This window comes from Nycticebus coucang, chromosome 18 (genome assembly GCF_027406575.1).
Source record: "Nycticebus coucang isolate mNycCou1 chromosome 18, mNycCou1.pri, whole genome shotgun sequence".
Lineage (NCBI taxonomy): Eukaryota > Metazoa > Chordata > Mammalia > Primates > Lorisidae > Nycticebus > Nycticebus coucang.
The window spans coordinates 22,867,540-22,882,568 of NC_069797.1; the positions used below are offsets into that span (position 1 = coordinate 22,867,540).

General features: G+C 47.3%; 1 protein-coding gene across 16 annotated transcripts in view; it reads left to right on the plus strand.

Annotated features, from left to right (window-relative positions):
* Window positions 1–4,942: 4,942 nt before the first annotated feature.
* Window positions 4,943–15,029, plus strand: part of MINK1 (misshapen like kinase 1) — a 61,634-nt gene continuing 51,547 nt past the window's right edge. For 12 of the 16 annotated variants that reach the window (XM_053568795.1, XM_053568796.1, XM_053568801.1 and 9 more), the window contains exon 1: window positions 4,972–5,241. In XM_053568795.1, coding sequence (XP_053424770.1) covers window positions 5,185–5,241 — 57 coding nt within the window. In that variant the 5' untranslated portion in view covers window positions 4,972–5,184. Of the gene's footprint in view, window positions 5,242–15,029 lie in introns of all 16 variants that reach the window. The other 4 variants (XM_053568807.1, XM_053568811.1, XM_053568812.1 and 1 more) reach the window with 1 other exon arrangement.

Consider the following 15,029-nt stretch of genomic DNA (forward strand, 5'->3'; position numbering starts at 1 on the left):
CTGGCGCAGATCCTATTTATTCATTTTAGACAGAGTCTCACATTGTTGCCCCTGGTAGAGTGCTGTGACGTCATAGCTCATAGCAACTTCAAATTCTTGGGCTCAAGTGATCCTTCTGTCTCAGTCTCCTGATTAGCTGGAACTACAGGTGCCCACCACAACCAGCTATTTTTAGAGATGGGGTCTTGCTCTGTCTCAGTCTAGTGGACAACCTTAAATACATATGAAAGTAGAGAATAGGGCGGCACCTGTGGCTCAGTCGGTAAGGCGCCGGCCCCATACACCGAGGGTGGCGGGTTCAAACCCGGCCCTGGCTGAACTGCAAACCAAAAAATAGCTGGGCATTGTGGCGGGTGCCTGTAGTCCCAGCTACTCAGGAAGCTGAGGCAAGAGAATCGCTTCAGCCCAGGAGTTGGAGGTTGCTGTGAGCTGTGTGATGCCATGGCACTCTACCGAGGGCGATAAAGTGAGACTCTGTCTCTACAAAAAAAAAAAGAAAGTAGAGAATAAACCCTCACATATCCAGGTATATACATGTATCCATACTCCAGCTTCAATAATTATCAGCATAGGACCACTCTTGTTCTCTGTCCTTCCCACCCTGAGATTACATTGCCTCTTAGAGCTGTGTTGGTCATTTATCCCATCTTCATGATCTTGATCTGCTCATTCACTCATTTAGTATCTATCTAGTAAACATTCTACAAATCGAGCTTAGTAAATTTATTGAGGACCTCGTACATGCCAAGTGCTTTACATACATAATTTTATTTTATCCCAACCTCCCTATTATCTCTACTTTACAGATGATAAATTTGAGCCTCAGAGAGGTTAATGATATGCCTAGAGCACTAATTTCAGATTCTGGGCTTTTCCTACTCTGCCAACATCTTGACCTTGAGGTACTACAATGCCTCCCTAGACAACAGATGCCTTCATTAACTGATTTTCTAGTAGGTGTCAGGCCCTATGTTGAACAAGACTGACATCATTCCTGCATTTAAGGAGAGTCAACAGACATTTACAATTCACAGTGTTAAATATTAATATGGCAAAAGCCAGGCAGCTGAAACAGAAGAGACGAACTCAGTCTTGGTGGGTTAAGGAAGGCTCCGCAGTAGATTTTTAGACATGTAGGACAAAGCAAAGGCCAGTGAGTATGGGTGTAGCTGAGAGGCTAGGGAATATTCCAGGGAGAGAAAACAGAAAGTGCAAAGGCTCGGGATAGAATATTGATCTGGGTACTGCAACCAGAGTATTTCAGTATGGCTGAAAGATGTGAGGTTAAATAGTGGTGTATTTAGCCAGGTGTTGTGACGGGTACCTGTAGTCCCAACTACTTGGGAGGCTGAGGCAAGAAAATTGCCTAAGCCCAAGAGCTCGAGGTTGCTGTGAGCTGTGTGACGCCACAGCACTCTACTGAGGGTGGCAAAGTGAAACTCTGTCTCAAAAAAAAAAAAGGGCGGCGCCTGTGGCTCAGTGAGTAGGGCGCCGGCCCCATATGCTGAGGGTGGCGGGTTCAAGCCCAGCCCCGGCCAAACTGCAACAACAACAACAACAACAAAAAAATACTGGAGTATTGATAAATAAGGCAAAAAAGAAAAAATAAGGCAGGAGAAGTTGGTAGAATCTTGAAAGGTCTTTGCTACTATACTTTAATCAGAAGACAGTGGGAGCCAAGAGTCTTTTTTTGAGAATGAGAGTCCAACTGTCCCCCAGTCTAGAGTGCTGTGGCATCATAGCTCAGAGCACTTCACACTCCCACACTCCTGCCTCAGCCTCCCAGGTAGCTGCATCAACAGGCATGCACCACCATACCTGGCTAATTTTTCAATTTTTAGTAGAAAACAGTAAGAGGCAATGTAATCTTAGGGTGGGAAGGACAGAGAACAAGAGTGGTCCTATGCTGATAATTATTGAAGCTGGAGCTCAAGCAATCCACCTGCCTCATCCTCTCAGAGTGCTGAGATTACAGGTATGAGCCTCTGCACTTGGCCAACAAAGAGTCCGAAACAGGAGAGTGATACCAAATTAAATTTCTTGGAAAAATCACTCTTATGAAGAATTGACTTGAAGGTGTTTGGCAGGGAGACCAAGTAGGATATACTAATGGAGGTAAATGGGGATTGTAGCTTGGAAAGGACAATGGCAAGCAAAATGGGTTGGGGTGGGGGGAGGAGGACAACAAGATTGAATGTGCATCCAGATGCTAAGAAGAGTCCAGTAGGAGAGTGTTCAGCTCTCCTCATTAATTTTCCGGCAAATGAGAAGGGTAGTGGACTTGAGGATCACACAAGCTCAGGCAATCTCATTCTGCCTTCCCACTCTAGAGTACTCTGGAGCTCACAGCAACCTCAAACAGTAGCTGAGACTACAGGTGCCCATCACAATGCCCGGCTAATTTTTCTATTTTCAACTTTTTCCCCAATTTATTTAATTTTTTTTTTTTGAGACAGAGCCTCAAGCTGTCACCCTGGGTGCATCACAGCTCACAGCAACCTCCAACTCCTGGGCTCAAGCGATTCTCCTGCCTCTGCCTCCCATGTAGCTGGGACTACAGGTGCTGGCCACAGTGCCAGGCTATTTTTTGGTTGCAGCTGTCATTGTTGTTTGGCTGGCCAGGCTGGATTTGAACCCACCAGCTCAGGTGTATGTGGCTGGTGCCTTAGCCGCTTGAGCCACAGATGCCAAGCCAATTTTTTTTTTTTTTTTTTTTTTTTAGTAGAGATGGTGGGGGAGGGCTTGCTCTTACTCAGGTGGTCTCAAACGCCTGAGCTCAAGCAGTCCACCTGCCTCGGCTTCCCAGAGTGCTAGGATTACAGGTGTGAACCACCACACCTGGCCTATGAGCTATCTCTTTAAAACCCCCTCACCCAGGCAGTGCCTGTAGCTCAGTCGGTAAGGCACCCGCCTCATATACGGAGGGTAGTGGGTTCTAAACCCAGCCCCGGTCAACTGGCAACAAACAAATAGCTGGGCATAGTGGTGGGCACCTGTAGTCCCAGCTACTCTGGAGGTTGAGGCAAGAGAATCGCTTAAGCCCAGGAGTTGGAGGTTGCTGTGAGCTGTGTGATGCCACAGCACTCTACTGAGGGCCATAAAGTGAGACTCTGTCTCTACGAAAAAAAAAAAAAAAAAGCCCTCACCCTTTTTTGGGAATTAAAACCTGCATTGTTGGGCAGTGCCTGTGGCTCAAAGGAGTAGGACCAGGGCCCCATATGCTGGAGGTGGTGGGTTCAAACACAGCCCCCGCCAAAAAACTGCAAAAAACAATACAAAACAAAAAACCCTTCATTGTTGCCTGAGGTCAGTAATCCAAGGGGAAGGGGAGTGTTCTTGTTCTTTGTACCACTGGAGATGGTAGAGGTCATGAGGTTGTCTTCACCCAGGTAAGGATGGCTTCACTGAAGATGCTCTAAAGTTTAGAGCATCTAAACTGTTTAAAGTCTGGGTGGCACCTGTGGCTCAGTCGGTAGGGCACCGGCCCCATATACCGAGGGTGGCGGGTTCAAACCCGGCCCCGGCTGAACTGCAAACAAAAAAATAGCTGGGCATTGTGGCGGGCGCCTGTAGTCCCAGCTACTCAGGAGGCTGAGGCAAGAGAATCGCTTAAGCCCAGGAGTTGGAGGTTGCTGTGAGCTGTATGATGCCACGGCACTCTACCGAGGGCCATAAAGTGAGACTCTGTCTCTACAAAAAAAATAAATAAATAAACTGCTTAGAGTCTAAGCAGCAACAGCCTGAAGCTGAAACCCTCTTTGAACACTCTGTATTTCTGCTTATAGTTAAGACAATGAAAGACTAGAGTCCACTATCCTTATTTGCTGGAAAATTAATAAACTTCTCTTACCTTTCCTTCACCTCAAACCGCTTGTGCTCCTTAGGCTGCGTTGTGTTTATTTGGCTGTGGGACAGGACTCCAACTTTGAGTAACAGGGTGGGAGTTTTTTCAAAGATACTGTTGGTACAGGAAGAGATCTTGAGGATCACACAGCATTCCTCCTCAACATCACAGTAAAAGAAAAGCCCAGGGACGCGAAGCAACTTGCTCAAGGTCAAACAGCATGCCAGTGGCAGAATAACTCCTTGTTCTTACATAGCATTACTGAGCCTAATAGCTGGGGGTGCAGTGCCAATATGACTAGATCTAAGGTGACCCAAGACTTGAAGGGATTGAACACAGATTTCTCCTCTTCCCCTCTGTTACCCCTTTCACCACGTGCCACTCCAGGAATGGTCAATGAGTAATTGTTAAAACAGTTCCTTTGCTGCAGAACACTTTGTTAACAGAGAGGTGCACTGATGCAGCTCTGCGGTAGATCTCAGCTCTATCCTGAGATCTCAGATCCCCTCTTTACTCCCCACTCCAGCTAGGGAAGGGAGTAAAGGGCATTCCTGAGACAGTCAGTGCCCTCCCCCACCTCCCACGTGGTTTCTCCAGCCAAGTTTTCAGAGAGGCCCCTCCTTCAGGGTTCCACTGTTGCCATGGCAACTGGGTGGGTGGACAACCCGTCCTATCTGGAGGCCACCCAGCCCTCGCGTGGGGAGTTACCATAACAACCCCCCTAGTAATAGAGGGGGTTGGGTCCCGCCTCCCTTCCCCCGCAAATAGAGAGGTGGGTGGCTTGATTGGCAGCTGGCACACGGAAAGAAGGACGGAAAGGGAAGAAAAGGCGTCAAAGGAGATCCAAGAAGGAAACAGGGGAGAGAAGGGGCAAAAAGCAGGGACGTGAAAGGAAACGCGTATGCGCACGCGCCAGCTGGTGGGCGCGCTCCGCGGCCACCTCGGCCGCCGCCCACTTCTTTCACGCCAGGCTCGCGCGGCCGCTCAGTCCTCGCGCGCGCCTTTCGCTGTCGGTGCTGCGCCTGCGCGCAGGTGTCGCCGCCTAGGGGGAGGGGGACCCGACGCGCTCACGTCACGTTCGCTCTTCCACCCTCCCTGGGCGCCGTCGCTCCGCGCCTGCGCAGGAGAGTGGGGAGGCTCGGGTTGCAGGCTCTGGGGCGATATAGCTCCTGTCAGTGGGTGGGTCGGTCCTTCCGCCGGCCCTCCCCTCCCCGGTCTCCGGGGGAGGCGCGGTGGAGTCCCCCCCAGGGCCCCCAGATGGGGGAGAAGCGGCGACGGCGGCAGTGGAATAATCGAGCCGGAGCGTGAGCGGCCCCGGGGCTCAGTTCCCCGCGGAGGCCATGGGCGACCCAGCCCCCGCCCGCAGCCTGGACGACATCGACCTGTCCGCCCTGCGGGTGAGCGCGCCGCCCCCCCCCCCAAGCTTCGCTCAGGGTCGCGTCCCAGCCACAAGGGAGGGAGCTGGATGGCTGCACGCCTCACGTTCTCCCTGGGCGCCCCCTCCACCAGCTTGGTTCCCATCGGCGACCCATTCCCCTTTCCCGGGCTCCCGCCGCTGCTGGGCGCCCGCCCTCTGCTCCCCTTCTCACCACTCACTGCAGATTCTGAGAGCGAGTTCGGTCCCCACCCTGTGGTGCCCCGCCCCCACACTTCCCTGACATCCCTGCCTTTACTCTGGGGTTCAGAACCCCTTCTCCAACGTGTTTGAGGCTCAACTTAGCCCCCTTTATCACCTGCAGAATCTTTACTGTGGCCTCTTGGCCCTCTTTCCACCTTTGCTCTTACTTACATCTCCAACCTCCCCCTCTTTCTTTGCTCCTGGAATTTTGACTTTGCAACTGTTTGACGCCTCCCCCTCATCCCTCTTTCTCTTCCTCGCCTACCCCTGAATTGTATCCCTTCCCTGGTCGGAATTTCAGCCTCCCCGCCCCACCCCACACCTCCTGCCTCAACCCCGTGTTCAGTTTTCCCTGTCTCTTCTCTCCTGTTTCAAGTGCAGCAGTCCAGGACCTGGCATTTCCGGTCTCAGGGTCCCTGAATATTACATTGCCAACTCTGCAGCATTGTGGCGCTGGAAGGGCAGACAAGTACGCTGGGGGGAGAAGGGGAAGCATTTATTCTTTTTGGAACTCTAGCCCTAGCCTGGGCTGGGAAGCGGATGTTTATATATGCACACACAAAAAACACATACTGCATGTGGTCAGGCTGGAGGTTTGGAAAAGCTGTGGGTGGGTATTTATTTGTATGTTCGCTGAGGGGTGGAAACAATGGAGATCTCTCAGGAGAGGGACTAATTAGGAAAGGAGTTGTGAGGAAACAACTGCAGGAGGAATTTCTTCGAGATACCCATTTATTGTCCCTTGTGGGGCACTTACATGCTCTGGTTTGGGAGCTTTCAGCAGCATTTATGTGTTTTTCTTCAGCAGGGAGCTTTGGCTTTAGGAGCAACTTAGTGATTTCAAGGTGAACACTCAAAACCATTACCCAGGTGGTGTTTTGATCCTGTGCCCTTTCTAGCTCTGAACAGGCCCGGGTGTGGGGAGAGCAGGATTTCCCATGTCTAGGTCACTTGCTCTGGAGGCCTCTGTTCAAATTGTCTTCTGGCTTTTGAGTTAGCCAGGGAATATGGCCAGTTGTGGGAAAAGGCGGTCAGCCACATAGGTGCCCCGGATAAGACTGGAGGGGAGAGGGGAATTGAAGAGAGCAGAGTCATGTTGTTAATTGGGTTTCTCTAGGTGACACAGTTTTTTCTTGCCATTCAGGTCATAATTTGTTTGGTGCAATGTTGGGCTATGAGACCTGACTTGCTGGAGATAAGAGGTTGGGAGGGAGATAAAGCATTAAATTTCTTTGTGTGTGTGTTGATGGGGAGAAAGTCTGAAGGCTTTAGGGGGGGAGATTCTTAAGATCAGTTTAGCCAGGTTTAAACTGAGATGCTCACATCAGTGGGGATATAAGATGGAAATCCATACTCTGAGTAAAAGTCTCTTAATGTGCTCCACTCTGGGATGAACCCCCACTTTTCTGTCCTTAGTTGTTGATTAACTCCGGCTACAGTTCCTGTGGCTGTGTTGACTGAAATATAATAAAAAAATGGGTAGGTCTAGACCATGACCTTTGTTTTGAACCTTGTGGGACTCTGCTTGGGCTTCTCTTTTCTTTTAGCCTCTTCTGGTAGTTTGGCCTGTACCCTCAACATGAGATTTCCAGCAATTCTGCAAACACCTTCTGACCTTGGATATAGTGTTTCCCTTCTGGACTTGAAGCATTGTTAGCTTCCTTCTTCAATTGCCTTCTCCCTTATTCTCTTTTTGCTCTGCTCAGGAAGCTGGGTGGCCTGCTCCCAGTACGTCTGTCTGTCCTGCCTTATGCTTCTTAAGGAAGCATTCTGTGTTCCCTGCTTCCACCTCAGTAGTCCAGGGCTTGAGGAAGAGCTGTACTTTCTTTTAAATGGCCTAGAGAGAGCCTGCTTTCTCTTTTCTCCTTGCTGCCGACCTTTTCTCCTGTTGTCCCCTCCACTCCACCTAAGAGGGCAGCTGTGGCACTGTAGAGCACTCAGTCATCTTTTGTTTCTGTTTTCCAGTGAGAAATGATATCTCTCTACTAAACCATCTTGTGTTGGGGGCTGGGGAGGGGGATGGCAGAAGAACATATTCAGCATTTGTTAGCTGTCCTGAAAGAGTCCAAAGTGCCTTTCTGCTCTTGTTTTAAGATAAGGCTTGGTTTTCACTGCTGGTCAGAGTAATAGACTGATATTAAGGAAGACTGAATTGTATCATTCTCTTAGCCACATATGGGGAGTCCAGTGGACCTCCCCACTTTGTGACCACACCCACACTTCACCTCTTTGAGGCTCTTTTTCTCTACTAGCATAGTAGTATGGCATGGCGAGAGGAAGCATGGGGTTTGCAGTTGTATTCCTGAGTTCAAATTCTGGCTTCCTCACTTACTTACATCTTTGGCCTTGCTCCCCTTACTGTAGATTCTGCCAAGAGTCTTACCTCTCTTAAGCTCCATTTTCTCCTGTTTAGTGGGTGTGGTAATAGTAGTAAAATCAGAGTTGGTGAGGATTAAATGAAATACTGCACAGTAAATGCTTAATCCAGTTCTGAGCAAATAATGATCATATATGTGGTAGCCCTTATTGTGGTTATTGTTATCAAATTGCAATTAGAGAAGGCTTCCAGAGCAACTCTGTCTAAAATAGCACTCCTTCCTTTGCTTTATTTTCATATAAAATTTTATGTAGCATTCCCTTAGTCTGCTTTATCTTTCTTTATAGTATTCATCACCAGCTGGCATATATATTTATTTCTGTCAACACCAACAAAAATGGGGGGTGGCACCTGTGGCTTAGTGAGTAGGGCGCTGGCCCCATATACCGAGGGTGGTGGGTTCAAACCCAGCCCAGGCCAAACTGCAACAACAACAACAAAAAAAAAAAAAATAGCCAACAACAAAAAAAATAGCCAGGCGTTGTGGCAGGTGCCTGTAGTCCCAGCTACTAGGGAGGCTGAGGCAAGAGAATCGCCTAAACCCAGGAGTTAGAGGTTGCTGTGAGCTGTGATGCCACGGCACTCTACCGAAGGTGATAAAGTGAAACTGTCCCTAAAAAAAAAAAAAAAAAAAACCAACAAAAACGTAAGTTCAGTGAAATTCCCAGTGCCCATACCAGTGTTTTTACACATAGTGGGGGCTCAAATGTTTGTTGAATAAGTGTGTATTTGTATTATAACAAGTGAAAGTTCTTAGCGTAATACTTGCTTAGAGAAAGTATTGAATAAATTTAAGTTTATTCTCAGCCTTCCTCTTGCCCTTCCCTCTTTTACATATACATTAAGAATATTTCCTTTCTGAGATGTTTTTGGAATCAGATGTTGTCTAGTAGTAAATAGGGTTCTAGAAGCCTTCATATGAGTGTTGCCTTTGAAGTAAAGCTAGGACCATCCAAGAGAAAATTTGGGCCTCTTGTTTTAAACCTTCTTTGTGCCCAAGCTTGGTTATATTCCAGAAGAATCTTCTGATTCTTGGCTTCTCACAAAAGATAAATATCGGCGGAAATAGATGGGACAAGGAGAGGCAGACCCCAGGCTGACTGCTTTCCTTTCACATTGCTCCTTTTGGTTGACCCACTTCATAAATCAAACAGCTTCTTTCTACTGTCCAACTTGTTAGAAGTTTTAGACTGCAGTGTCCTTGAGACTGTGGAGTTGTGTTTCATGTCGCTATATTGAAATAATACCATGGAGCACATTGAAGAAGGACTTGTTGCTAGGTGGTAACTGCTGACAGAGATGTTCTTTTTCTTTTTTTTTTTTTTTTTTTGTGGTTTTTGGCCAGGGCTGGGTTTGAACCCGCCACCTCCGGCATATGGGACCGGCGCCCTACTCCTTGAGCCACAGGCGCCACCCGAGATGTTCTTTTTCAAGTGATATTTTGTATTGTGTCCGTTCTTTGGAGAAGTCTCCTTGCCTTCCTCCTCTCTTCATGCTGCTGTAGAGCCAGCACACTTGGAAACTGGCAGTTCTGGGCATGTATTTCTAGGCTGCTGAGCAACATGCGACTGATACTGTGTTCTGATGCGCTTGCTGTCCAAATGTTGACGACAAATGACTTAGTTAGGGGAATGGAAAGACTGACCTCCCGCAGCAGAAGTAAGTGCTTTATGTGGTGACTTTTTCCCCTAGAGAAGTGCATGTGCAGGCTGGGCCATTTGGGGAGCTTGTGGCATTTGGCGTGAAGTGAAATGCTGCTTTGGTAAAATGATGGAAGAGAGATTCTGTAGAACTTTGCTAAAACTGTTGAGCGATTCCCCAACACCATCTTTCATGCTATGGATTAGGACAGATTGCTGTGGTCCTTAGTGATATACATGGAGGGGAGGTTCTTGGGGAAAGTGAGGGGTGTTTGTTTGTTTGTTTTCTGGGACAGAGTCTCACTTTATCACTCTCTGTAGAGTACTGTGTTGTCATAGCTCACAGCAAGCTCAAACTCTTGGGGACAAGTGATTCTCTTGCTCAGCCTCCCAACTAGCTGGGACTACAGGTGCCCACCACAATGCCTGCCTATTTTTTTTGTTTTTGTTTTTGTTTTTGTTTAGCAGGCCCGGGCCAGGTTCAAACCCACCAGCCCCCTGGTGCATGTGGCTGGCACCCTAACCACTGAGCTACAGGCACCCCCCCTGTTTTTTTTGTTTGTTTGTTTTTCTTTTCTTTTCTTTCTTTCTTTTTTTGAGAAAGTTTCGAGCTGTTGTCCTGGGTAGAGTGCTGTGGCGTCACAGCTCACAGCAATCTCAAACTCCTGGGCCCAAGCGATTTTCTTGCCTCAGCCTCCCAAGTAGCTGGGACTATAGGCGCCTGCCACAATGCCCAGCTATTTTTTGGCCTGAGCTGGATTTGAACCTGCCAGCTCCAGTGTATGTGGCTGGCACCCTAGCTGCCAGAGCTACAGGCGCCAAGCCTGTTGTTGTTGTTTCTTTCTTTCTTTTTTTTTTTTTTTTTTTTTTGAGACAAAGTCTCACTCTGTCACCCTGGGTAGAGTGCTGTGTCCTCATAGCTCACAGCAACCTCAAACTCTTGGGCTCAAAAGATCCTCCTGCCTTAGCCTCCCAAGTAGCTGGGACTATAGGTGCCTGCCACCATGCCTGGCTAGTTTTTTATTTTTAGTAGAGACGGGGTCTGGCTCTTGCTCAGGCTGGTCTCAAACTCCTGAGCTCAGGTAATCCACCTGCCTCGGCCTCCCAGAGTGCTAGAATTAAAGGCGTGTACTACTGTGCCCGACCGGGGAAAGTGAGTTTTGATAATTAAAGATAACAGTAAGATAGCCGGGCGTTGTGGCGGGCGCCTGTAGTTCCAGCTACTTGGGAGGCTGAGGCAAGAGAATCGCTTAAGCCCAGGAGTTGGAGGTTGCTGTGAGCTGTGTGAGGCCACGGTACTCTACCAAGGGCCATAAAGTGAGACTCTGTCTCTACAAAAAAAAAAAAAGATAACAGAATATCAGCAAGAGTCCACTGGTCCATCCCTATCCTCTCATCCCAAGAACTCCATTAACCTATGTTGTATAGAACTCCAATTTCAAATCCAGCTTCCATTCCTCTCAGCTTTGGGCTGTGTACCTATGCTTGGACATGGAGAGCATCCTAGTTTGTCATTTAGGGACATGTTAGCAGGAAGTGTGCAACAGTTCTTGATAAGATTGCATTCTGGGCCAGGCTCCAAAGCAGAAGGATCAATTGATCTTAGGAGTTCAAGATCAGCCTGAGCAAAGTGAGACCCTATCTCTACTAAAAATAGAAAAATTAGCTGGGTGTGGTGGCGCATGCCTGTGGCCCCAGCTACTTGGGAGGGTGAGGTAGGAGGATGGCTTGAACTCAGGAGTTTGAGGTTGCTATGAGCTAGGCTGATGCTGTGGCACTGTAGCCTGAGCAACAGAGTGAAACTGTTTAAAAAAAAAGAATGCATTCTGGCATATTTCTAAAAATGAGGAAAACAGTAACCTTTCAACATAGAAATGTAAAATTCTTTTGCACTGAAAGCATCTCTAGACACCCTCTTCAAGTCTATCTAATCTTTCTGTCTCCAGACAAAATTGAATCAGAGAAAGTTATCAACAATATCTTTTCCTTTTCCAGTCACCAAGCATTGTCAAGCTACTGTATGGAAAAATTAGGTTTTCTCTCAGAGGTGGGGAACCTGTGGCTTCAACTCACATGATACTATGGCAGTGGTTCTCAACCTTCCTAATGCTGTGGCCCTTTAATACAGTTCCTGTGGGTTAAGACCCACAGGTTTAGAACCGCTGTACTATGGGAAGAAGGCAATATTGTGCGCAATACTAAACAAAGCTATTTAACCAGAACTCAGGAAGCATCTACCTAAGAAATGCCTTTGCAATCTTACACTCTGTTTTCTTTACTGTTACTGCTTTTCTCAGTATCTTAGAACCCTAATGGGTGGGACATTTTGTTAAATCTGATTGCCATGAATTACACTCATTTTCTGTTATCCTATGGTCAGTCCTCTTGAAATCTGATGCTCGGTCCCCACTCACTTCAGCACTCACTTTTTACCACTGTCCCTCTCAGTCTTTTATTCCCTACATAGAAGAGATAGAACAAAAAGTAATTGTGTTAATGAGTCAATTCCAAAAGCATTTCTTGAATGCCCACGGAATATAGGAAAATACATAAACACCACTTGGTAGAAGTCTTGGACCCTGTCCACAATTCACATGCATTTTCTCCTCTCCAGTTTTTCTAGCCATTTTCCTCCTAGCCACCAGCCAGTCGTGGAGTATGGGTTTCTCCCATCTATGGGAAGTTCCTCATGAGGGTATCCAATTTGCAGTCTATGGGCTGCTTGTGTATTATTTGGGACCTGTTTTGCTTATCTGTGGTGTCAGATATTATGGAAATTGTGCGTGGACCTTTTTTATTTTTTTTGCGCTCATCAGCTTTCGTTAGTGTTTGTGTATTTAATGTATGGCCCAAGACAACTCTTCTTCATCCAGTGTGCAGCAGGAAAAAAAAAGTTAGACACCTTTCTACAGGGTAGTTGAAAAGGTTCTTGGGGGTGGCGCCTGTGGCTCAGTGAGTAGCTCACAGCCCTCAAACTCTTGGGCTTAAGCCATTCTCTTGCCTCAGCCTCCCAAGTAGCTGGCACTACAGGTGCCCACCACAACGCCCGGCTATTTTTTTTTTTATTGTAGTTGTTGTTGTTTGGCAGGCCCGGGCTGAATTTGAACCTGCCAGCTCTGGTGTATGTGGCTGGTGCCCTAGCTACTTGAGCTATAGGCGCTGAGCCAGAATGGGGCTATTCTTAAGGTGGAACATTTGGTCAACAACCAAGGGCCAGGAGCCTGAGGATGGGGCAGAACCTCCAGGCTTAACTTCCAAAAGGATTTCTTCTGAACCTTTTTGTGAGAAGGATAAAAAATTGTTTCAAAAGGTAAAGACATGTATATGGAAAGGGCATATAATTCGTGCATATCACCCTCATTTTTACTTACTGGGAGAAGAGTCTGTGGACTTACATGTGACTCTGCAGAGGAGGGTGTATGAGGGAGAAGAATGTATCACTACACATGTCATAAACCTAAGTGGTGACTAGGGCTGGGAAGATAGGTGAGTTTCACAGAAATAAGAACAAGTAGGCCCAACCCTGGGCTTAGCTCTTGTGGTCTGTGGGAAGTAGGATTCTTTCTAATATTAGAAAGAATATAAATAGATGAATATATAAAAGTATATAAATAGATGAAAGTCTGAATTTACATTGTATACAAGTAAAGCTTGAGTGGGGTGTGTAGGGGGAGTGTTAACTGATTTTGCATGTTTGAAATGAAACGAGTTGGGGAAACCACTAGTCTTTGACTTCTTGGAGGAGCCAGACTCCAGGAGCAGCTTGAATGTCAAGAGGACAGCAACATAGAAGGTGGTGGGGTGGGTTGTGAGAAAAGTTTGGTAGTACAGCCTGTGGTAGGGGCCCGAGTAGCTGGAGAGAAATGAATGGAGGAAGTGGGGGCCATTTGCCTAAGGGTAATTGGGAATACTGGGAGCCATTGGAGCAGTGGTTCTCAACCTTCCTAATGCTGCAGCCCTTTAATACAGTTCCTGTGGGTCACGACCCACAGGTTGAGAACTGCTGCATTTAAGGATGGGATTTTAAGGGCTTGGATTACTTGCACAAAAGTAAGTAATCTGTGCATATCACCCTGTGCTCCTGGAGCCACAGGCTTAGAGGAGTTTTCCATGAATAGCTGTCCTTACAGGGACAGATTGAGAATTAGTAGAACTGAGTAAGGAAAATTTCACCTCTTTAAAGAGCCACCTCAACTTCTGTTTTTTTTTTTAACTTCTGGATTTTTTTAATACCAAGCCTCCCATGACTATGCCAGCCTTCATTGATCAACTTATCCACTTTCTCATAGACCTTATCATTTGCCATTTGATTATCTATTGCCTTATATGGAATAATGTCTTATGGTCTGATTTTTCTTACCACTTCTTTTGGTATAAGGACTATGATCCATATTTCTTATTGATCCCTCACTGTGCCCCTAAAAATGCTAAACACACAGTAGGAGTTTGGTAATTATTGCTTCGTAAGAAATACGGATCTAAGTATTTCTGCGACTGATCCTTCCCTACTAGAATCAGTGCACTAACAATACAGGATGCCAAGTATATGCTGGGCCCCAAGGGATACAAAATAGTACAGGCACTGACTCTCAGCCAGGGTGCCTCTGCCCTCTGGGGGGTGTTTGGAAGTGTTGGGGAAAGAGGCTGAACTGTCACATTGCCTTGGGAGCACAAATGGCGTTTAAGGTATCAGGGATGGTAGTCATCCTGCAATGTTGGGAAGGGAATAGTCCACCGAAGAATTTTTTTTCCACCCAGATTGCTGTTAGTGTCTCTTGTGAACTTGTTATGGACATGAGAGAGGCCAGGAGAAGGGCTGGACAGGTTTCCTTCATGAAGTAGGAAGTAGTTCCCAACTCTCCCTGGTTTACTTCTTTCTGGATGGAGAGAGGAACGTAGGTTCTAAATTACTTTTGTGCATGGCACATATCACCTTGAACAGCTTTTATTTGTCTGCCAGCATACCTCTGAAGGTAAATGGGTAGGCTCCCAGCCAGACTGTAAGGAAGATTTTCATGTTCTCTTTTCACCACCCACCCACTTTCTTTCAAGGCACATTTGTACGAAAGTGGCTGCAGCATGCAGTACTTGGTCTTTAATTCAGAGTGGCTCAGGGAAGCGTCTTCAATAAAACAATTGGACAGGGACCCCGAAAGCTATAAGCAGCATGAGGCAGATGCAGGCATGTGCATGTGGGGCTTGAGAGAGGGGCCAGTGCATTTGTCTTTTTTTGTGGGTATTTTCATTGCACAGTTGTACTTTTTTTTTTTTTGTAGAAACAGAGTCTCACTTTACCGCCCTTAGTAGAGTGCCATGATGTCACACGGCTCACAGCAACCTCCAGCTTTTGGGCTTACGCGATTCTCTTGCCTCAGCCTCCCGAGCAGCTGGGACTATAGGCGCCCGCCACAATGCCTGGCTGTTTTTTGGTTGCAGTTTGGCCGAGGCTGGGTTTGAACCCACTACCATCGGTATATGGGGTCGGCGCCCTACTCACTGAGCCATAGGCGCCACCCGCACAGTTGTACTTTTGAAGATTGAGGGGTGGTG